This window comes from Mobula birostris, unplaced genomic scaffold, assembly GCF_030028105.1.
Source record: "Mobula birostris isolate sMobBir1 unplaced genomic scaffold, sMobBir1.hap1 scaffold_283, whole genome shotgun sequence".
NCBI lineage: Eukaryota > Metazoa > Chordata > Chondrichthyes > Myliobatiformes > Myliobatidae > Mobula > Mobula birostris.
This window is the reverse complement of record NW_027275886.1, coordinates 625,905-650,972: the sequence shown is the minus strand read 5'-3', so window position 1 is coordinate 650,972 and position 25,068 is coordinate 625,905. Positions and strand designations below refer to the sequence as shown.

Sequence of the window (25,068 nt, the reverse complement as noted above, 5' to 3'; positions counted from 1 at the left end):
AGATGTTTTCAGAGCTGCTCAGTTTAACAGAGGAGATGTTTTCAGGGTTGGTCAATTTAGTGAAGATGTTTTCAGGGCTGGTCAGTTTAATGGAGATGTTTTCTGAGCTGGTCAGCTTAATGGAGGAGATGTTTTTAGGTTGGTCAGTTTAATGGAGGAGATGTAAACTAGACCAGTGCTCACTGATAAATCTCAAGAAGTGGGGCTGATCATTGGGGCTGGTCTGCTCGAACATGGATTCATCGTTGCTTGTCATACTTGCCTCTCTCCACATCCCAGCCTGATGACAATGCCCTGATCATAGTATCATTACCATACTTAATGATAGGACTGCCAGTAGCTCTGATCTGGAGTGGGTCACTTGTCATTTCTAACTAAATCATCACTATTACTTGTATCTCACAACTCCCCTCCCCCAGTAAACTTTGGGTCTAACTCCACCCAATTCTCCCCAAAGTTGTCACTATGATTTAACCCTGTGGTGACCTCAATACAAAGAAGGTGGAGTGGATTTAATCCGGAAACTTCAGACCAACTCCATCCACCCCAGTGTCACAACACTCTTCTCAAACTTCAGACCAACACCATCCACCCCACCCCAAACTTCAGACCAACACCATCCACCCAGTGTCCCAACATTCTCTCCCCCCAGACTTCAGACCAACACCACCCACCCCAGTGTCCCAACACTGTACTTTTCGACTTGCATGTGACAAATGAAGTTCATGTTTTGAACCCTCTTCCCTTTTCCTCTAGAAGCTGAATGAAAAGGAGAGGTGATTAAACCATCAGCACTCCTTGCTCCTTAAGGTGTTTGATGTTATTGATCCACAGGTGACAAGTACTGGGTGTTCAAGGAGGTGACCGCTGAGCCTGGATACCCTCACGGGTTGCTGCAGTTGGGGAAGGGGCTTCCACGAGAGGGAATCGACACTGCCCTTCGCTGGGAGCCAGTGGGAAAAACCTACTTCTTCAAGGGAAACAAGTATCCTGAATCTCTTTGCAATCTGCATGTACAGTACTGATAGCTTCTCCATAGGTGAAACCTCCGGGCAAAAAAATGTCTTTGTTACCTATTTTACCCACGTTCCTGCATTGTTAAATAAATCTTTAGTTGTTGTCATAGTCTTTCTTGATTCCCTGTGCTTGGGAACACCAGTTTTATCCTTGCTGCTTGACAATGCAATAACACCGTAAAGCACAGGAGCAGAATTCGGCCACTCAGCCCATCAAGTCTGCTCCACTATTCCATCATGACTGATTTATTATCCCTCTCATACCCATTCTCATACCTTCCTCCCATGAGTACACTTAGAACATCGAACAGCACTGCATCGAACAGGCCACTGAGCCCACAATGTTGTGCCAATCCTGATGCTAATTTATAGTAACTGTCCTCATCCTGTGTATCATCCATATCCCGGCATTCCCTTCATAGGCATGTGTCTGTCTAAAAGCCTCTCAGGCTGCCTGATTGCAACACTAACACAGGCACCATGCTAGTGTAGCAGTTAGCATGTGTCGATTACAGCATGAGGTGCTCCAGAGCTCAGTGTTCAATCCGACACTGTTCCGTAAAGTCTTCCCCATGGAATGTGGTTTCCCCAGGTGCTCCGATCTCCTCCCACAAACTGGGTAGCTAAATTGTCCCGTGATTAGGTTCGGGTTAATCAAGGTTGTACCGCTGCGTGGCTCGAATGCAAAAGTGGCTGCTCTGCTCCGAATCACACCCTCTCCACAATTTCCGAATTGTGCATTTTACGTCAGTTGCTGGCTTTTGTTTAAATTCACATTATAAATGTGTTGTAATCCCTGAGGGATTGAATACTGAGCTGGAACACCAATGGTCACACAATCAGCCAGGCTCTCTGTTCTCTGCCATCAAGCCAGTTCCCCATCTGGGACCTTGTCAAAAGCTTTGATTAAATCAGTATCACTGTTGTCATGAATGCAGCTTGCTCCGCCCACCAGTGAATCGGCCATGGTGTGGTGGGTCCATAGAAACCGGAAGTCTCTGCTTCACGTTCACGTATCTGTCTCACGTACAGACAATGTACAGTTTGTGCTCACAACAAACACAGCCAAAGGATATGCTAGAGATAGGATCAGAATTAGGCCATTCAGCCTGTCAAATCCACTCCACCATTCAATCATGTCTGATTCTTTTGACCTTCCTCAGCTTTTCTCCCCATAACCTTTCATGCCAAGTCCAATCAAGAACCTATCAATCTTTGCCTTAAATACACCAAACAACCTGGCCTCCACAAGCTGCCTGAGGTAACAAATTCCAAAAATTCACCACCCTCTGGCTAAAGAAATTTCTCCACATCTGTTTTAAATGGACGTCCCTCTATCCTGAGGCTGTACCCTCTTGTCCTAGACTCTCCCACCCTGGGAAACATCCTTTCCACATCTACTCTGTCTGGGCCTTTCAACATTTGAAAGGTTTTAATCAGATCCACCCCCCCCACCCCCGCACCATCCTTCTAAATTCCAGCGATTACAGACCCAGAGCCATGAAGCATTCCTCGTATGATAACCCTTTAATTCCTGGAATCATCTTGTGATTTGCCTGTGGATCATCTCAACCCCATTCTCCTGCCTTTTAATATACCCAATGACTTGGCCCCCACATCCGTCTGTGACAATGAATTCCACAGATTCATTACCCTCTGGCTAAAGAAATTCCTCCTCATCTCTGTTTTAAATGGACGTCCCTCTATTCTGAGGCTGTGCTCTCAGGTCCTAGGTTCACCCACCATAGGAAACATCCTCCCCACATCAAGTCTATCGAGAGCTTTCAATATTCGATAGGTTTCAATGAACATCGTGAACAGGTAGATCTGTGCTGACTGTTCATGATTAGTCTAAAGTTTATACCTCAGTCCCTCAGTAACGATTCAAATAACTTACCCGGCATTGAAGTTAAACTGGACAATTACTGTGAGTTACTCTTGACTGCTGGACCTTCCTGAATGTGTGGCCGGTGGGCCCCTGAGCGGGTGGATGGTGAGGGCAAGGTGCAGTCCTGCTGGGGCAGGTGGTTCTGCGTTGGGGGGTGAGGGGGGACAGTGTCGACCAGCAGCCCGGGGCAGGGTGCAGACAGGATAGTGTACTGAAGCAGATGTTTGTTTGACAGGTATTGGAGGTACAACGAAGAGCGACAGGCGTCTGACCCTGGTTATCCCAAACCCATTACCATCTGGAAAGGAATTCCAGAGGCCCCTCAGGGCGCCTTCGTCAGTAAGGAAGGGAGTAAGTTTCTTTCAGTGAGCGGGCTGTGGTGTGGTGGGTTGATAGTAACTGGGAGTCTCTGCTACAGGCCGAATCCTGAGCTCAAATCCCAACCCTTCAGCACAGAGCAAGGCAGAGTGTAGAAGAGGAGGGGTGGGTGAAATGACCAGCGGGGGACATGAGGGATGAGTGACTGTGACGGACCTGTGGAGGAAGGAGGAAGGGGTGAGAGTGACGGACCTGTGGAGGGAGAGAGGGAGGGGTGAGTGTGATGGACCTGTGGGGGAGGGAGGGAAGGAGAGGTGAGAGTGACGGACCTGTGGGGGAAGGTGGGAGGGGGGAGGGGTGGGTGTGACTATCCTATGGGGGAGGGAGAGGGGAGGGGGGAGGGAGGGGTGAGTGTGACGGACCTGTGGGGGAGGAGGGAGTGAGAGTGACGGACCTGTGGAGGGAGGGAGGGAGAAGTGAGTGTGACAGACCTGTGGAGGGAGGGAGGGAGGGAGTGAGGGGTGAGTGTGACAGAGCTAAGGGGGGAGGGAGAGAGGGGTGAGTGTGATGGACCTGTGGGGGAGGGAGGGTGAGAGTGATGGACCTGTGGGGGAGGGGGGAGGGGTGGGTGTGACTAACCTATGGGGGAGGGAAAGGGGAGGGGGAAGGGAGGGGTGAGTGTGACAGACCTAAGGGGGGAGGGAGGGCGGGGTGAGTGTGATGGACCTGAGGGGGGAGGGAGTGAGGGATGAGTGTGACAGACCAGAGGGGGGAGGGAGAGAGGGGAGAGTGACGGACCTGTGGGGGGAGGGAGGGAGGGGTGAGTGTGACGGACCTGAGGGGGGAGGGAGTGAGGGGTGAGAGTGACGGACCTGTTGGGGGGGTAGTGGTGAGTGTGACAGACCTGTGGAGGGAGGGAGAGAGGGGTGAGAGTGACGGACCTGTGAGGGGGGAGTGGTGAGAGTGATGGACCTGTGAGGTGGGGGGGGGTGGGGGGTGGGGTGGGTGTGACTGACCTATGGGGGAGGGAGAGGGGAGGGGGGAGGGAGGGGTGAGTGTGACAGACCTGTGGAGGGAGGGAGGGAGGGGTGAGTGTGACAGACCTGTGGAGGGAGGGAGGGAGAAGTGAGTGTGACAGACCTGTGGAGGGAGAGAGTGAGGGGTGAGTGTGACAGACCTAAGGGGGGAGGGAGAGAGGGGTGAGTGTGACGGACCTGTGGAGGAGGGAGGGTGAGAGTGATGGACCTGTGGGGGGGGGGTGGGTGTGACTGACCTATGGAGGAGGGAGAGGGTGGGGTGAGTGTGACAGACCTGTGGAGGGAGGGAGGGAGGGAGGGAGGGGTGAGTGTGACAGACCTGTGGGGGGAGGGGGAGAGGGGTGAGAGTGACGGACCTGTGGGGGGAGGGAGGGAGGGGTGAGAGTGACGGACCTGTTGGGGGGGGGGGGGAGTGGTGACTGTGACAGACCTGTGGAGGGAGGGAGAGAGGGGTGAGAGTGACGGACCTGTTGGCGGGGGAGTGGTGCGTGTGACAGACCTGTGGAAGGAGGGAGAGAGGGGTGAGAGTGACGGACCTGTGGGGGAGGGAGGAGTGAGAGTTACGGACCTGTGGGGGGAGGGAGGGAGGGGTGAGTGTGACAGACCTGTGGGGGAGGGAGGAGTGAGAGTTACGGACCTGTGGGGGGTGGGAGGGAGGAGTGAGAGTTATGGACCTGTGGGGGGAGGGAGGGAGGGGTGTTGTCCATCTGCAATGGAATCAGTGGGAGGAGCATCTCTGACATGAGGAGTGTCTCTGCCAGGACTGGGTCTACCAAACCTGTGGTGCTGCGACCTGCCCCTTGCAGATCAGTGCCTGCCCCGGCCCTGTCACTGGTTCCTATCCTGTACAGAGGCCAATCGGCCCATGGTGCTGCGAGCTGAGCTAACGATAAAACCAGTCTGTCAGTTCTCGGCACTGACTATGTCATAGGACCTCACTGGGCCATTGTTTGCAGTAACCAGGAGTGAAGGATGGTCTTGTGTGAACTATTTCTGTTTCTTCACTCAGATTACACATACTTTTACAAAGGGAAACAGTATTGGAAGTTTGACAATCAGAAGCTGATCGTGGAGCCAGGTTACCCTCGATCGATCGTTAGAGACTGGATGGGTTGCAATCACAAAGATGTGGACATGAACGGAGACCGGCATCGGCCTAGTGATGACGTGGACATCATGGTCCAGATCAATGATGTGCCCAGCACCGTGAATGCCATCGCTGTCGTCATCCCCTGCATCTTGTCCCTCTGCATCTTGGTGCTCATCTACACCATCTTCCAGTTCAAGCAGAAGGGATCACAGCAGAACCTGGTGGCCTGTAAGCGCTCAGTACAAGAGTGGGTCTGAGCATCTGTCCACACAAATGCATCGGTTCATGAGGGCTATTCGTGAATGAGGCAGAAATCTTCCATCTGTAGGAAGGATAAGTGAGAGTCTGGAATCTCTGAACCTCGTGGTATTTGTGGTTTTTCTATGGACAAGTGAACTGGGGGCTCCCACCACACACATCTCGCATCTTTCCTACAATGCCTCATTCATGTTTGTGATGTGCCATTGTGTTAGCCCAGTCTGCCTGCGTACGTTGATACGTCAGTGGGTGGACCTTTTCAATAAACACAGGCAAGTGCCGCAGAGACGCAAGGATGAACTTGGGCCTGTGTTTCTTCTCTGCAGTGTTGTTGAACGGTTACTGGTTTGGCAGATGTTCGCAGCAGAACACAGTCTTTTAAAACTCAATGTTGAATGAGAAAAGATGCTACTGGTCCTCAGATATCTCAAGTCAAACAAAGATCCCAACTCTTCATGTAATGTCATTTTATTACACATTAAGTGGAACACTAGAGGAAAGGAAACTTAAATTTGTTAATCTACAGGGGGATTAAAACATTTCAATGTATTTTGAAATAAGTGGGGGCCAAAATATCTACAATAGTTAAACAGCCTTAAAACATTTTTTTTGTTAGTTGTTTGGTCAAGTCTTGAATGTCAACATTAACAAGTCTTTGTGAGCTATCATTATTGAATCTGTGACCACAGTGGTTCGATCAGAGGCCAACCCAATTCAGGCCGGGAGACCAAGCATGTTGAAAGGTCAGTGTTAGCAGTTACCTGTCTAGTGTACTGGTAGATCCAGACCCGCCCTTTCACCCAGAACTATCCGCAAGCATAAGCCACACAAGTCAGTGAGGTGGTCATTTCTCTGAAAGGGAAAGTAGTGACTTGGACGTGGCCAGGGTCTGGGTCTGAGCCAAACAGTATTATTCCATGGTCTGTGTGAAAGCGGAGAGTAAGTTTGTCAGGGTAACCAGATGGAGGAACCTGACTGGGCTCCAGGTGACACTGTATGTGCTGCTGCAGCCACAGGTTGACCATCCCTGGGACTGACCTCTGACCCTGGGCTAGCTGCGGTCCCCAGACTCCAACCCCCTGGGACTGTCTGCTGACCACAGGCCAACCCTGGCCCTCATCTCCCTGGGGTTAACTGTCCCTTTGGTACTGACCTATGATCCTGGGCCAAACTCCCTGTGGGACTTTTAGCTGTCCATAGATTGACTGTGGCCCCCATTACCCCCCCCCCAGGGCTGACCAATCCCTCCCTAGCCCCAGGACTGACTGCTGACCCCGAATTCCTTCCTCTCCCCTCCCCAGGGCTTAGTGCTGCCATCATCCCCCCAAGGCACACTACATCCCCTGGACTAATTTCTGACCACAGCCCTCAAAGTCACCAGGGTTCACCACTGACATCTGACTGACCTCTGCCCCCAGCACCCATTGCTGAGTGCTTCCCCCAGCCTCCAGAACCGACGACAGCCCTCAGCCACACCACTGCCCACAGGCCCAGCGAGTGAGCATGAGCTCAGGCTGACAGCTGACCGCTACCCCAGCCCCCGGGACTGACAGCTTCCCCTGAATTGACCACAGCTTTCAGCCACCCAGGGAGGACCACTGACCCCAGGCTGCTATCATCCCCAGGGCTGAATGCTGACCCTAGACCGATGACTACATTTGGACACCACAGGGCTGAGCACTTCTGGGCTGACTCTGCCCTGGGCCATACCAGGGCTGACTTCCGTCCCAGGGTCTGACCACTGCCATCGTCCCCAGGGCTGCCCTAGTCTGACAGCTTAGAAAGGGGTTTAACAATGCAGGACCGTCCAGTGTATGGGGAGTCTCTTTCTGAACAGCTGCACCAACACCTGTTTACACTTAATCGTAAATTATGAGCAGATAATAAAAAATTGCAGATATCCATTTTAACCTGACGGGCAATGTTTCTGTGGCTCTGTTAGGATTGGTGAGGCTTCAAAAGCAGTGATTGTTCAACAGTGATCTTGACTCGGTTCAAGGTTAAAGTGACTTTTCCATTCACCAGCACATTAACCACCAACTGCTTTGTCACCATCACAATCAGATGAGCCCAATCAAAGTTCACTGTGCCGTGGAATTGACAACAGAAACTCTTATTTTAGAAGGTAGCTGGTGTCAGAGGTGTTTATCGTGTTTGGGAAGGTAGCCGATGTCAGGGGGAGACTGTGTGTATATCGTGTTTGGGAAGAGAGAGAGGTGGGTATTAATCGTGTTTGTGAAGGTAGCGGGTGTCGAGAGAGAGATGGTTATTAATCGTGTTTGGGAAGGTAGCAGGTGTCAGAGAGAGAGGTGGGTATTAATCGTGTTTGGGAAGGTAGCCGGTGTCAGGGGGAGACTGTGTGTATATCGTGTTTCTGAAGGTAGCCGGTTCAGAGAGAGAGGTGGATATTAATCGTGTTTGGGAAGGTAGCCGGTGTTAGAGAGGGAGGTGGGTATTAATCTTGTTTGTAGAGGTAGCAGGTGTTAGAGAGAGAGGTGGGTATTAATCGTGTTTGGGAAGCAGCTGGTGTCAGAGAGAGAGAGATGGGTATTAATCGTGTTTGGGAAGGTAGCGGGTGTTAGAGAGAGACGTGGGTATTAATCGTGTTTGGGAAGGTAGCTGGTGTCAGAGAGAGAGAGATGGGTATTAATCGTGTTTGGGAAGGTAGCGGGTGTTAGAGAGAGACATGGGTATTAATCGTGTTTGTGGAGGTAACCGGTGTTAGAGAGAGAGGTGGGTATTAATTGTGTTTGTGAAGGTAGCCAGTGTCAGGGAGAGAGGTGGGTATTAATTGTGTTTGGGAAGCAGCCGGTGTCAGAGAGAGAGGTGGGTATTAATCGTGTTTGTGAAGGTAGCCGGTGTTAGAGAGAGAGGTGGGTATTAATCGTGTTTGGGAAGGTAGCGGGTGTCGAGAGAGAGATGGTTATTAATCGTGTTTCTGAAGGTAGCCGGTTCAGAGGGAGAGGTGGATATTAATCGTGTTTGGGAAGGTAGCCGGTGTTAGAGAGAGAGGTGGGTATTAATCGTGTTTGGGAAGCAGCTGGTGTCAGAGAGAGAGAGAGATGGGTATTAATCGTGTTTGTGAAGGTAGCCAGTGTCAGGGAGAGAGGTGGGTATTAATCGTGTTTGGGAAGCAGCCAGTGTTAGAGAGAGACATGGGTATTAATTGTGTTTGTGAAGGTAGCGGGTGTCAGAGAGAGAGGTGGGTATTAATTGTGTTTGGGGAGGCAGCCGGTGTACAGTCCCATTGAGTTAGATGGTCTTCTGTTCAATTCTGCAAAGCAGTGAAATGTTTAATCAAACATCCCCAGGTCACGGGGCAAGACATGGATGGATGATGTGAATCACAGGGTGCATGAGGAGTTCTCATTCTGGTTGTAGATGGATGTTTGAGACCATTTACACGTGAACTGCACAGATTACTGTTGTCAAGTCTGAACTGTGTGACTTTAGTTGGGTATTAGATAGCTCTGCTGCTGCTATCCGGAAAGTGTGGTTAAATGTTAACTGATTAGTCATTCATGTCTCTTCCTCTGGTTAACTGTAAATTGCAACTGCTACACTTAGTGCCATTGACGACAGGACAGAGCAACCTTCACATGACTCGTCTCAATCTCCTGTTTGCTGAATCTCTCCAGGACTCTCTGCACCAGATTTAATGCCTCTTGTTATCTAGTGTGATACAGTACATATCCAATTATTTCTGAACTACAATTCAGCTTTTTAAATTTTTTTGGATTGTTAATTTCTAAGTGCTTATTTATTAAATCTATTCATATCTCACCTGTGGTGCAGTTATGTTATGTACATTCAGTTTACAGTGACTGTTGTACTCCAGATGGCTGCTAACACTGATGGTGACTGACCAGTGATCTATTTGTGTTGAAGGAATCTAATTTGCCCATAAGGTTTGAAGCAACAGTGTGTGCGTTGTTGGAATCATTGAGTGTGAACTGAGCTGAAGCTTTGTACAGATGTAAATGTTGAGAAAAGATGTAGAAATTCTTTGTAAAGTTTAACAAAAAATTATGGAAAGTTTCACAAAGTTTGTCTTTCTTTGCATACCTTTTCCTGTTGCTGTATTCACCTATCAGGATGAGTCGGATTTGACATTTGCTGTCTTCACCTATCAGGATGAGTCGGATTTGACATTTGCTGTCTTCACCTATCAGGATGAGTCAATTCGTCACCTACCACCCCAGCAGTATCCGCGTCCAGCACATAATTGCCCGCAACTTCTGCCATCTCCAACGGGATCCCGCCTCCAAGCACATTGTTCTCTCCTCCCCACTTTCTGTTTTCCTCAGGGATTGCTCCCCATGCGACTCCCTTGTCCATTCGTCCCACCCCACTGATCTCCAGTGCTACACCTGCCCCTATACTTCCTCCCTCACTACCATTCAGGCCTCCTAAAAGTCCTTCCAGGTGAGGCGACAGGTCCGTTGCAGTCATATACTGTGTCCAGTACTCCTGGTGTGGTCTCCTGTATATCGGTCTAACGTAGATTGGGAGACTGCTTCGCCAATCACCTACACTCTGTCCATCAGAAAAAGCAGTATCTCAGTGGCAACATATTTTAATTCCACTTCCCACTCTTATTCTGACATGTCAGTCCATGGCCTCCTCTACTGTCACGATGAGGCCACACTTAGGTTGGAAAAGCAACACCTTATATTCTGTCTAGGCAGCCTCCAACCTGATGGCAGGAGCATCGATTACTCAAACCTCCAATAATGCCCACCCCCACCTCTCCACCATTTCCCATCCCCTTTTCCCTCTCTCACCTTACCTCTTTGCCTGTCCAATGCCTCCCTCTGGGTCTCAGCCCAAAACATGGTCTATTATTTTCCATGAATACCGCTTGGCCTTTCGTATGTGTCTCTTGAATATCCAGCATCTGCAGATTTTCTCGTTTCCAGTTTCACATTTGCTGGTGTCACCTATCGGGATTAGTGCAGTTCGATATTTGCTGTATTCACCTACAGGCTGAGTCCAGTTAGATATTTTCAATATTCTGTCTTTAGGATGAGCCCAGTTTGACATTTGACATATTCACTGACTGGAATGAGCCCAGTTTGACATTCGTTGTATACACTGACCCAGCATACTCCAGTTTGATATTTTTTTGTATTCACATTGCCAGATTAGTCCAGTTCGACATTTCCTGTATTTACCGACCCAGTTGAGTCGAGTTTGACATTTGGTGTATTCACCTGCCCACATTAGCACAGTTTGACACTTACTGTATTCAGTAACTCAAAAAAGTCCATTTCACATTTTCTGTATTTACCCATCGGGATTGTCCAGTTAGACAATTTCTGGATGTACCCATCAGGATTTGTCCAGTTGGACATTTTCTCTTTTTACACCTCGGGATTGTCCAGTTGGACATTTTTTGTATTTACCTATCAGGATTTGTCCAAATTGACATTCTCTGTATTTATCCATCGGGACTGGTCCAGTGGACATTTCCTCTTTTTCCTGTCTGGTTTTGTCCAGTTGGACATTTCCTGAATTTACTTGTCCGTATTTGTCCAATTGGATATTTTCTGTATTTATCCATCAGGATTTGTCCAGTTGGACTTTTTCTCTATTTACCCATTGGGATTGTCCAATTTGATATTTTGTGTACTTAACCATCATGATTTGTCCAGTTGTACATTTTCGGTATTTTCCCATCGGGATTTGTCCAGTTCGACATTTTCTGTAGTTACCCGTCGGGATTGTCTAGTTGGAGATTTTCTGTATTTAACCACGGTTTGTCTAGTTGGACATTTTCTCTACTTACCCATTGGGATTGTTCAGTTTGATATTTTGTGTATTTAACCGTCAGTATTTGTCCAGTTGTACATTTTCAGTATTTTCCCATCGGGATTTGTCCAGTTGGACATTTTCTGTATTTACCCGTCGGGATTTGTCCAGTTGGACATTTTCTCTATTTACCCATTGGGATTTGTCTAGTTGCACATTTTCTGTATTTACCCATTGGGATTTGTCCAATTGGAGATTTTCTGTATTTATCCTTTGGGATTTGCCTGGTGGACTTTTTCTGTATTTGCTCGTCAGTATTTGTCCATTTGGACATTTTCTCTCCTTACCAATCGAGGTTGTCCAATTGGACATTTTCGGTATTTACCTGTCGGGATTGTGAGTTTGACATTTTCTGTATTTACCCATCGGGATTGTCCAACTGTACATTTTCTGGAGGTCATTTGAAGATGAAATTTTGAGGGTACAGAATCTTTATGTTCCTGTTAGGTTGAAAGGAAAGATTAAAAGTTTGAGTGAGCCATGGTTTTCAAGGGATATTGGAAACTTGGTTTGGAAAAAGAGAGAGATCTACAATAAATATAGACAACATGGAGTAAATGAGGTGCTCGAGAAATATAAAGAATGTAAAAAGAATCTTAAGAAAGAAATTAGAAAAGCTAAACGAAGATACGAGGCTGCTTTGGCAAGTAAGGTGAAAATAAATCCAAAGGGTTTCTACAGTTATATTAATAGCAAAAGGATAGTGAGGGATAAAAATGGTCCCTTAGAGAATTACAGTGGACGGCTATGTGCGGAGCCAAAAGAGATTGGGGAGATTTTGAACAATTTCTTTTCTTCAGTGTTCACTAAGGAGAAGGATATTGAATTGTGTAAGGTAAAGGAAACAAGAAGGGTAGTTATGGAAAGTATGACGATTAATGAAGAAGAAGTACTGGCGCTTTTAAGGAATATAAAAGTGGATAAGTCTCTGGGTCCAGACAAGATATTCCCTAGGACATTGAGGGAAGTTAGTGTGGAAATAGCAGGGGCTCTGACAGAAATATTTCAAATGGCATTAGAAACGGGGATAGTGCCGGAGGATTGGCATATTGCTCATGTGGTTCATGTGAGAGACAGTTGGTACTCAGTATGGTGAAATAAATAGGAGGTCAGATAATATAGACCTCAGACATGTTTTGCACACTGAATGAGCTTTGTTGTGCCCACTGAAAAGGTGGGTTTTTGGAGGATCGATCAGTGGCTCTTGCAGTGAGAAAAGGGATTGACCAGTGGGGAGTTGTCCATGTGTCCAACCCTTGCCTGGGTTGATAATTCCACCACAGAAAAATGGTCCCCTTTGTTGTGGTCACAGTCGGTGACTTTTAAAGGATTTTGGAGGACAACGAGAAGATCGACGGCATCAGCTCACCTGAAGATTCAGATCTCTCCCTCCCTCTCTCTCCATCACTACTCAACTCAATACCACGAACTGAACTGAACTTTAGTCATCATCGTAAGACTGTCTATTTACCCCTAGACTTGAAGAAGCTTGGTTTTTCACATATATTTCCACACTTACTGATTTACTTACTTATATATAATCATTGCTAACCGGTTTGATTTATCTACATTTATATTACTATATTGCATAGTTACTAATAAATATTATTAGTTAATAGCAATACTGGACTCCAAAGTGTTTTCCATTTCTGCTGGTTCTTTAACCCGTCACAGGGTACGTGACAATGGATTGATAAGAAATGGATCTCACAAGATTTAAATGAATAAAGCTGTAAAAACGTTTACCTCAAGAGGCACTTGAAGGTTTCATTTGAATAAATACAATCCTTCAGATTGGAATGGGTGTAGTTTTGTACCTTGTGAAGGAGTGTCTTGTAATGGGGTATAGCTTTGGTGTATTGTGATGGGGTGTAGTGTTGTACCATGTGAAGGGGTGTCTTGTGACTGGGTGTAATGTTGTATCTTGTGACCGGGTGGTGTTGTACCTAATCAAGGGGTGTCGTTTGGGTGTCTTGTGATGAGGATTGGTTTTAGTGCCCTGTGACTGGGTGTAGTTTTGGTGTCTTGTGATGGCTGTATTTTGGTACCTTGTGGTGGGGTGTAGTTTTAGTGCCTTGTGATGGGGTGTAGTGTTTTATCCTGTGACCAGGTCTGGCGTTGTACATTGTCAAGGATTGTTATTGACTGTAGTATTGTACCTTGTGATTGGTTGTAGTGTAGTACCTTGTGCTGGGATATAGTTTGTATATCTTGTGATGGGGTGTACTGTTGTACCTTGTTAAGGAGTGTCAATTGGGTGGTCTCGTGATTGGGTGTAGTGTTGTGTCGTGTCTTGTGAAGGGGAGTAGTTTGGATGTCTTGTGATTGAGTGTATTTTGATGCCTGGTCATTGGACGTCGTTACGGTGCCTTGTGATGGGGTGTAGTCTTGGTGCCTTGTGATGGAGTGTAGTGTCGCACTTTGTGTAGGGGTGTATTGTGATAGGATGTAGCATAGTATCTTGTGACTGGTTCTAGTGTTGTACCTTGTGAAGGAGTGTAGTCTAGGTGTCTTATGATACAGTGTAGTGTTATACCTTGTGACCCGGTGTGGTGTTGTACCTTGTGTCACATACCCCATGACTGGTTTAAAGAACCAGCAGAAATGGAAAACACTTTGGAGTCCAGTATTGCTATTAACTAATGGTATTTATTAGTAACCACGCAATAGATAGATAGAGTGGATAGCCAGCGCCTCTTCCCTAGGGCACCACTGCTCAATACAAGAGGACATGGCTTTAAGGTAAGGGGTGGGAAGTTCAAGGGGGATATTAGAGGAAGGTTTTTTCACTCAGAGAGTGGTTGGTGCGTGGAATGTACTGCCTGAGTCAGTGGTGGAGGCAGATACACTAGTGAAGTTTAAGAGACTACTAGACAGGTATATGGAGGAATTTAAGGTGGGGGGGCTTATATGGGAGGCAGGGTTTGAGGGTCAGTCCAACATTGTGGGCTGATGGACCTGTACTGTGCTGTACTATTCTATGTTCTATGTAATACAGTAATATAAATGCTGAAGTGTGCATGCAGCCGGTCGTGCATGCAGCTGGTTACAGTTGCTCCGTAATTTCCTACTTTTAAACTTTGTTATTTGTTGTATTTTTTTTCTCATGGTAACACGTTGAAGCTGCACCCTCCCTAACATGCTGGTGGAGAGAGTTTTATTTGTTTTTTTAGCGCTGGAATTAGTTACTTGCAGACACATCTCGTTAGCGTGGCTGCAGGATGGCCGCATTGTGTATTCAAGGGACCAGTTGACTGCGCTCATGCCCACTGGTTTAGCGAACAGAGCAGCGGACATCCCGGCTGAAATCTGGAGCAAAACACACAGAGGATGCAGAGGGGGATCAAAAAGGCGAGGGAAGAGGACCAGGTCGAGACAACGGAGGCTTATGGAGAAGAGAAGTTATAAGCCATGTCTCCCCTCTCTCATCATGGGAAATGTGAGATCGCTGGGGAATAAAATGGACGAACTGACTGCGCTTGTCAGGAGACAGAGACAATTTCGGGAGAGCAGTGTCATATGCTTCACTAAGACGTGGCTGCACGAGGACATACCCAATCAAAGTGTTTCCATAGAGGGCTTCCAGACCGTTCGAGCTGACCAGAATTGCTCTGAGACCGGTAAGCACTAAGAAGGGGGGCTGGCGGTTCTGGTAAATAACAGATGGTGCAATCATGGGCATATTACGATCAAGGAACGTGTCTGTAGCCCGGATATTGAATATTTTGCTGTTGGATTCCAGCCATATTATTTGCCAAGGGAAATCTTGCATGCAATTGTGATTGTTGTGTACATCCCTCCCTCTGCCAACCTGACGTCGGCGTGTAACATCATTTACACTGTTATAGCCAGATTACAGACCCAGCACCCGAGTGCCCTCATTACCATCTCGGGTGACTTCAACCATGTTACCATGGCGAGAACACTGCCCAACTTCACGCAGTATGTGAGCTGTACAACCAGAGGGGAGAGGACTCTGGATTTGATGTCTGCTAATGTTAAGGATGCATACAGGTCCTCTCCCCTCCCCCCACTGGGAAGGTCAGATCACAACCTGGTGCATCTAAAACCCTGCTATGTGCTTCTAGTGAAGAGTAAACCGGCAACCTCAAGGACAGTGAGGAAATGGTCGGAGGAGGCTTATGAGGCACTCCAGGGTTGTTTTGAGGTGACAGACTGGCAGGCACTCTGTGAGCCACATGGAGAGGATACAGAGTGCATCACTGATTACATTAACTTCTGTGTGGACTGCAACGTTCTGACAAGAACTGTCCTTTGTTATTCAAATAACAAGCCATGGGTGACAAAGGACATTAAGGACATCCTGAACACTAAAAAGAGGGCGTTTAGAGATGGAGATAGGGAGGAGCTGAGAGCAATACACAGGGACCTGAAAGCCAGGATCAGGGAGTCTGAAGACAGGTACAGGAGGAAGCTTGAGTGGAAACTCCAGCAGAACAACATGAGAGAGGTCTGGAGGGGGATGAGGACCATCACTGGGTTCCGGCAAACTAGCAACAGAGGAGCGGAAGGCAGTGTGGACAGGGCCAACAAACTTAACCTGTTCTTTAACAGATTTGACATTGTGGCCCCTGCCCATCCCCAACCAAAACGTTTTCCACTCTCCCCTCCTACCCCTCCTCAGTCCCCAATCCTGCTCTCATGACTATACCCCTCCCCCACACGAAACCACCACGGTGGTCTTCACGGCTGAACAGGTGAGAAGACAGCTGAAACGTCTCAACCCAAACAAGGCTGCAGGACCGGATGGTGTCAGTACCAGGGTGATCAAAGCCTGTGACCCTCAGCTATGTGGAGTATTTCACCATGTATTCAACCTGAGCCTGAGGCTCCGGAGGGTTCCTGTATTGTGGAAGACATCCTGCCTCGTCCCTGTGCTGAAGACGCCGCGCCCCAGCGGCCTCAATGACTACAGACCGGTGGCATTGACCTCCCACATCATGAAGACCCTGGAGAGACTTGTTCCAGAGCTGCTCCAGCCTACAGTCAGGCCACACTTAGATCCCCTCCAGTTCACCTACCAGCCCCGACTAGGAGTCGAGGATGCCATCGTTTACCAGCCGAACCGTGTCTACGCCCACCTGGACAAGCCAGCGAGCACTGTGAGGGTCATGTTTTTTGACTTCTCCGGTGCATTCTACACCATCCGCCCTGCTCTGCTGGGGGAGAAGCTGACAGCGATGCAGGTGGATGCTTCCCTGGTATCATGGATTCCTGATTACCTGACTGGCGGAACACAGTACGTGTGCTTGCAACACTGTGTCCGACAGAGTGATCAGCAGCACTGGGGCTCCACAGGGGACTGTCTTGTCTCCCTTTCTCTTCACCATTTACACCTCGGAGTTCAGCTACTGCACAGAGTCTTGTCATCTTCAGAAGTTTTCAGGTGACTCTGCCGTAGTTGGATGCATCAGCAAGGGAGATGAGGTTGAGTACAGGGCTACGGTAGGAAACTTTGTCACATGGTGTGAGCAGAATTATCTGCAGCTTAATGTGAAAAAGACTAAGGAGCTGGTGGTAGATCTGAGGAGAGCTAAGGCACCAGTGACCCCTGCTTCCATCTAGGGGGTCAGTGTGGACATGGTGGAGGATTACAAATACCTGGGGATACGAATTGACAATAAACTGGACTGGTCAAAGAACACTGAGGCTGTCTACAAGAAGGGTCAGAGCCGTCTCTATTTCCTGAGAAGACTGAAGTCCTTTAACATCTGCCAGATGATGCTGAGGATGTTCTGCGAGTCTGTGGTGGCCAGTGCTATCATGTTTGCTGTTGTGTGCTGGGGCAGCAGGCTGTGGGTGGCAGACACCAACAGAATCAACAAACTCACTCATAAGGCCAGTGATGTGGGGATGGAACAGGACTCTCTCACAGTGGTGTCTGAAAAGAGGATGCTGTCTAAGTTGCATGCCATCTTGGTCAATGTCTCCCATCCAGTACATAATGTACTGGGTGGGCACAGGAGTACAGTCAGCCAGAGACTCATTCCTCTGAGATGCAGCACAGAGCGTCATAGGAAGTCATTCCTGCCTGTTGCCATCAAACTTTACAACTCCTCCCTTGGAGGGTCAGACACCCTGAGCCGATAGGCTGGTCCTGGACTTATTTCATAAATTACTGGCATAATTTACTATTTAACTATTTATTACTATTTTCTATTACTATTCTATTACTATTTATTATTTCCATGACTATTACTATTTACTAATAATAGTATTACTATTACTATTTCTATTACTATTTATTATTTATGGTGCAACTGTAACAAAAACTAATTTCCCCTGGGATCAATAAAGTATGACTGACTATAAATGCAGATAAATCAAACAGATTAGCAATGATTATATATAAGTAAGTGTGGAAATATATGAAAACCAAGCTTCTTCAAGTCCAAGGGTAAATAGATAGTCTTACAATGATGAGTAAAGTTCAGTTCAGTTCATGGTATTGAGTTGAGTAGTGAGAGAGGGAGGGAGAGATTTGAGTCTTCAAGTGAGCTGATGCCATCAATCTTCCCTTTGTCCTCCAAAATCCTTTGGAAGTCACCAACCATGACCCCAACAAAGGGGACCGTTCTTCTGTTGTGGAGCTATCAATCCAGGCGAGGGTTAGACACACAAATAACTCCCCACCAGTCACACCTTCTCCACACTGCGAGAGCCACTGATTGATCCACCTAATCGATTCTCCAAAACCCATTTTTTCTGCAGGCACAACAAAGCTCATTCAGAGTCCAAAACCATGTGTCTCAGGTCTATCATCTGACCTTCTATTTATCTCCCCATGCTGAGTACCAACTGTCATTCAAACAGCTCCTCCCTTCTCTGTCTGTAAGAACATACAAACAGGCAATGTCCTTGGGAAAGTATAAACAAACTGAGCAGTCTTCGCTTCTCTTAAAAACAAGATGTCAGCGTTAAAAACTCTCTTTTCAAAAGCACAGTTCATAGGAGTAATTCAGGACCCCGTCACACTAGTGACTGGATGTAGTATTGTACCTTGTGATCAGGTGTAGTTTGGGTGTCTTGTGACTGGGTGTAGGGTTGTACCTTGTGGCCAGGTGTAGTGTTGTGCCTTGTGAAAGGTGTGGTTTAGGTGTCTTGTGATGGGGAGTAGTGTTGTACCTTGTGAAGGGGTGTCATTTGTGTATCTGCTGAAGGGCTTTAGTGTTGTACTTTGTGACCAGGTTTCGTGTTGTACCTTGTGTTTGAGTGTAGTCTTCATGTCTTGTGATGGGGTAAATTTTTGTTACCTGTGATGGGGTGTAGTGTTGTACCTTGCATAGGGGTGCAATTTGTGTGCCTTTTGATGGGGTGTAGTGTTGTACTTTGTGACTGGGTGTAATGTTGTACCATGTGAATGGGTGTAATTTGGGTGTCTTGCTATGGAGTGTAATTTTGGTGACTTGTGATAGAACATAGAACAGTACAGGCCCTTCGGCCCACAATGTTGTGCTGACCCTTAAACCCTGCCTCCCATATAACCCCCCACCTTAAATTCCTCCATATACCTGTCTAGTAGTCTCAAATTTCACTAGTGTATCTGCCTCCACCACTGACTCAGGCAGTGCATTCCACACTCCAACCACTCTGAGTAAAAAACCTTCCTCGAATATCCCCCTTGAACTTCCCACCCCTTACATTAAAGCCATGTCCTCTTGTATTGAGCAGTGGTGCCCTGGGGAAGAGGCGTTGGCTGTCCACTATCTTAATATTTTGTATACCTATATCATGTCTCCTCTCATCCTCTTCCTCTCCAGAGAGAGAAGCCTTAGCTCCTTTAATCTCTGATCATAATGCACACTCTAAACCGGACAGCACCCTGGTAAATCTCCTCTGTATCCTTTCCAATGCTTCCACATCCTTCCTATAGTGAGGCGACCAGAACTGAACACAGTACTCCAAGTGTGGCCCAACCAGAGTTTTATAGAGCTGCATCATTACCTCGCAACTCCTAAGCTATCTGTCAACTTATGAAAGCTAACACCCCATAAGCTTTCTTAACTACCCTATCTACCTGTGAGGCAACTTTCAGGGATGTGTGGACATGTACCCCCAAATCCCTCTGCTCCTCCACACTACCAAGTATCCTGCCATTTACTTTGTACTCTGTCTTGGAGTTTGTCCTTCCAAAGTGTACCACCTCACATTTCTCCAGGTTGAACTCCATCTGCCACTTCTCAGCCCACTTCTGCATCCCATTAATGTCTCTCTGCAATCTTTGACAATTCTCTACACTATCCACAACACCAATCTTTGTGTTATCTGCAAACTTGCCAACCCACCCTTCTACCCCCACATCCAGGTCATTAATAAAAATCACAAAAAGTAGAGTTCCCAGAACCAATCCTTGTGGGACACCACTAGTCACATCCCTCCAATCCAAATGTACTCCCTCTACCACTACCCTATACTTCTGCAGGCAAGCCAATTCTGAATCCACCTGGCCAAACTTCCCTGGATCCCATGCTTTCTGACTTTCTGAATAAGCCTACCATGTGGAACCTTGTCAAGTGCCTTACTAAAGTCCATATAGATCACATCCACTGCACTACCCTCATCTAGATGCCTGGTCACCTCCTGAAAGAACTCTATCAGGCAAGTTAGACACGATCTGCCCTTCACAAAGCCATGCTGACTGTCCCTGATCAGACCATGATTCTCTAAATGCCCATAGATCCTACCTCTAAGAATCTTTTCCAACAGCTTTCCCACCACAGACGTAAAGCTCACTGGTCTATAATTACCCGGACTATCCCTACCGACATCTTCCCACCTTTATCTCTAATCGGTCCTACCTTCACTCCTGTCATCCCTTTGTTCTTCACATTATTGAAGAATGCCTTGGGGTTTTCCTTTACCCTACTTGCCTAGGCCTCCTCAGCCCCTTCCTTGCTTCCCTATATTCCTCAATAGACCTATCTGATCCTTGCCTCATGTATGCTGCCTTCTTCCACCTGACCAGATTTTCCACCTCACTTGTCACCCATGGTTCCTTCACCCTATCATTCTTTATCTTCCTCACCGGGACAAATTTATCCCTAACATCCCGCAAGAGATCTCTGAACATCGACCACATGTTCATAGTACATTTCCCTGCAGGAACATCATCCCAATTCACACCCACAAGTTCTAGCCTTATAGCCTCAATTTGCCCTGCCCCAATTAAAAATTTTCCTGTCCTCTGATTCTATCCTTTTCCATGATAATGATGAAGGCCAGGGAGCGGTGGTCACTGTCCCCCAAATGCTCACCCACTGAGAGATCTGTAACCTGACCAGGTTTGTTACCTAATACTAGATCTAGAATGGCATTCCCACCTAGTCATCCTGTCAACATACTGCAACAGGAATCCATCCTGGACACACTTAAACTCTGCCCCATCTAAACCATTGGAAGTAATCAGGTGCCAATTAAAGTTACCCATGATAACAACCCTGCTATTTTTGCACTTTTCCAAAATCTGCCTCTCAATCTGCTCCTTGGTATCTCTGCTGCTACCAGGGGGCCTATAGAATACTCCCAATAGAGTAACTGCTCCCTTCCTGTTCCTGACTTCCACCCATACTGACTCAAAAGAGGATCCTGCTACATTACCCACCCTTTCTGTAGCTGTAATAGTATCCCTGACCAGTAATGCCACCCCTTCTCCCCTTTCCCTCCTCTCTATCCCTTTAAAGCACTGAAATTGTTACATGGGGGTGCTGGGAACAGATCCAAATGCAAGACACAGACACTGAAGTACAAGGAACAGGACTTGACTAGAGTAGGGATGTGACAGGATTCAGGCAAGGAGCAGGGACAAGAATGCAGAGTTAGGCTAGGGAAAGCCGGACCAGGACAAGGTACCACGAACTAGGAGACAAGGTCGGACTCTGAGCCTGAGACTGGACAAGGACCCAGAAGCTGGGTCTTGCCTCAGGCTCGGACCCCAGAACCAGGCAAGGACATGACATGGCTTGAGGCTGGGGTCATAAGACCATGAGACAAAGGAGCAGAAGTCAGCCATTCAGCCCATCGAGTCTGCTCTGCCATTTTATCATGAGCTGATCCATTCTCCCGTTTAGTCCCACTCCCCCACCTTCTCACCATAACCTTTGATGCCCTGGCTACTCAGATGCCTATCAATCTGATGCCTTAAATACACCCAATGACTTGACCCCCACTGCTGCCCATGGCAACAAATTCTATAGATTCACCACCCTCTGACTAAAAAAATTTCTTCACATTTCTGTTCTGAATGGGCACCCTTCAATCCTTAAGTCATGCCCTCTCGTACTAGACTCCCCCATCATGGGAAACAACTTTGCCACATCCGCTCTGTCCATGCCCTTCAACATTCGAAATGTTTCTATGGGGTCCTGGGGGCTTGGCTGCGGGATCCCCGAGGCCTGGGGGCTTGAGCTTGGCTTAGGATCCTTGAGGCTTGGGGTCTTCATCTTGAAATGCAGAGGCTGATAACTCAGAGGCTGGAACTGAGAGAGACTGGGAACTGAACATCAACATAGAGCCAGGACTTATCCTTCAACAAGCCAGGACTCAACTTCATCTCCACACCAAGGTGGGACAGGTCTCACCGTCAGGTAATGGCAGAACGGCCAGACTTACCCAACAGAGGCAAGGACAAGACATGTCCCCCCACAGGGCAACAGTAAGACAGCCTGACTTACCCCACAGAGGCAAGGACAAGACTAGACATGACCCCCCACAGGGCAACAGCAGAACAGCCTGGCTTACCCCACAGAGGCAAGGACAAGAGACAAACACCAAAGAACAGCAGACAGTTCCACCTCTGCTCCAGGGAAGCTCCAAGTCTCAGTTCAGCCAGCAACCTCAGCTGGCTACAGAAACAGCCAGATCCCTACCTAGCTCAGAGTGGCTGGCAGCCTCTCAGCTGACCCAGGAAACAGCCAAATCCATACCACAAAGACTACTCAAACAAGTGGCAACAAGGCTCCCTGAAAGAGTGGTCCTCCAACCAGGCCTAGATATCACAAATGGTTTCACTGGCCTTCCATCAGCAGGTTGCTCTAAGGGGAGCTGACAAGACAAACCAGCAGCCCACACACAATCCCAAAGCTACTTATATTGCAAGCCCAAAAATGGGAATCAGATGCCTTTGATTTAGTCAAACAAGGGACAGCTGGAAGACCTGGAGTCCTGAGTCCATGGACTAGACCGTGAACCGGAATGCGGACTTTACGGACCGGACCATGACAGAAATCCAGGAATATTGAGAATCCATTCCTTCCCTGGTGCCAGCCAAGTCTCTGTAATGGCCACTAAATCATAAATCCATGTACTGTATGTATCCAAGCTCTCAGTTCATCATCTTTGTTCCTGATGCTTCTTGCATTGAAGTAGACGCACTTTAGCCCTTCTACCTTACTACCTTTACACCCTTTATTCTACTTCTCTTTCCTCAAAGCTTCTTTATATGTTAGACCTGGCTTTACTCCATGCACTATATTTGCAGTTCTCGCATTACCTTTATCCTCCTCCACCTCACTATCTGCTCTAACACTCTCATTCCCCTTCCCCTGCAAATCTAGTTTAAAGCCCCTGGAGCAGAACTAGCAAACCTTCCTGCAAGGATGTTAGTCCCCCTCCAGTTCAGGTGCAACCCGTCCCATCAGAACAGGTCCCACCTTCCCTGGAACAAGCCCCAATTGTCCAGAAACATGAAGCCCTCCCTCCTGCACCATCTCCTTAGCCACGTATTTAGCTGCATTATCTTCCTATTTCTAGCCTCACTAGCACATGGCACAGGTAACAATCCTGAGATTGCAACCCTGGAGGTCCTGTCCTTCAACTTTGCACCTAACTCCCTAAACTCTCTTTGCAGGACCTCCTCCTCCTTCCTATCCACATCATTGGGCCCTACATGGACCACGACATCTGGCTGCTCACCCTCCCTCCTGAGAATACCGAGAACTCGATCCGAGATATCACGGACTCTGGCACCAGGGAGGCAACAGACCATCTAGGATTCTCGATCTCTCCCACAGAACCTCTTATCTGTCCCCCTAACTATTGAATCCCCTATCACTACTGATCTCCTCTTTTCCCTCCTTCCCTTCTGAGCTGAGGGTCCAGTCTCGGTGCCAGAGACACAACCACTGCAACCTGACCCTGGTAGGTCGTCCTCACAACAGTATTCTAAACGGTGTACTTATTATTGATGGGAATGGCCACAGGGTGCTCTACTCATTCTGTCTATTCCCCTTCCCTCTCCTGACAGTCACCCAGCTACCTGTCTCCTGACTTTTAGGGGTGACTATCTACCTGAAACTCCTGTCTATTTCTGCCTCTGCCTCACGAATGATCTGAAGTTCATCCAGCTCCAGCTCCAGTTCTCTAACTCGGTTTGTCAGGAGCTGCAGCTGGATACACCTTTTACAGGTGTAGTCATCAGGGACGATTGTGCTCGCCCTGACTTCCCACAGACTGCATATGGAGCACTCAACTGCCCTAACTGCTGCCTCCGTTACCTACTTCTAAGTTAATTAGATTAATTAAAGGAGCTTACCCGGCATTACCTCACTGGGAGCAAGCTCGTCCACAGCCTCTGCTCACCGAAGCCTCTCGAACCAAAGCCTCGAAGCTGCTACGATGATGGAGTATGGTCTTGGTGTCTTGTGGCTGGGTGTACTTTTGGCGCCTTGGAATGCGGTGTAGTTTTGGTGCCTTGTGATGGGTTTTAATGTTGTACTTTGTGAAGGCATGTGGTTTGGGTATCTTATTATGGGGTATAGTGTTGTACCTTGTGATGGGGTGTAGTGTTGGTGTCTTGTGATGGTGTGTAGTCTTGGGTGTATTGTGATCAGGTGTAGTGTTGTACCTTGTGAAGGGGTGTAGTTTGGGTTCTTGTGACTGGGTGTAGTGTTTATAGAAAACATAGTGATGGTGTGTAGTCTTGGGTGTATTGTGATCAGGTGTAGTGTTGTACCTTATGAAGGGATATAGTTTGCGTGTCTTGTGACAGGTGTAGTGTTGTACCTTATGAAGGGTGTGTTTTGGATGTCCTGTAATGTAGTGTAGTGTTGTACCTTCTGAAGGGGTGTCATTTGTGTGTCTTGTGAAGGGCTTTAGTCTTGTACCTTGTGTCTGGGTGTAGTTTTCGTGTCTTGTGACGGGGTATATTTTTGTTGCCTTGTCACAGGGTGTAGTTTGGTTGAGTTGTGATGGGATGTCGTTTTGGTGTCTCATGACTTGGTGTCCTTTTGTTTTTTTGTGACTGGGAGCAGCTTTGGTGTCTTGAGATGAGCCCTAGTTTTGGTGCCTTGTGATGGGCTGTATATTAGTGTCTTGTGAAGGGGGTAGTTTCTCCGAACTGGTGGTTTCCGATCACTGAGCCAGGGGTAAGGGCAACGGCTCTTCATTGTGACTGTGGACAGCAGAGTGCATCTCAACAGCACTGAGCCAGTCCCATCATCAACACAGGCCAGAGAAAATAAACACACTCCTGTGATCAACACAAGCCAGAGAAAATAAACAGAGTACTGTCATCAACACAAGCTAGAGAAAATAAACACAGTCCTGTCATCAACACAAGCTAGAGAAAATAAACACAGTCCTGTCATCCACACAAGCCAGGGAAAATAAACAGAGTACTGTCATCAACACAAG

General features: G+C 47.7%; 1 protein-coding gene across 3 annotated transcripts in view; it reads left to right on the top strand.

Moving 5' to 3' along the window:
• The window catches only part of mmp24 (matrix metallopeptidase 24), a 118,257-nt gene extending 108,631 nt beyond the window's left edge, over nucleotides 1-9,626 (top strand). For all 3 annotated transcript variants that reach the window (XM_072250345.1, XM_072250347.1, XM_072250346.1), the window contains 3 exons: nucleotides 835-985; nucleotides 3,140-3,255; nucleotides 5,269-9,626. In XM_072250345.1, the coding sequence (XP_072106446.1) occupies nucleotides 835-985; nucleotides 3,140-3,255; nucleotides 5,269-5,606 (605 nt within the window). In that variant the 3' untranslated portion in view covers nucleotides 5,607-9,626. The remainder of the gene's footprint in view (nucleotides 1-834; nucleotides 986-3,139; nucleotides 3,256-5,268) is intronic.
• Nucleotides 9,627-25,068: the final 15,442 nt, after the last annotated feature.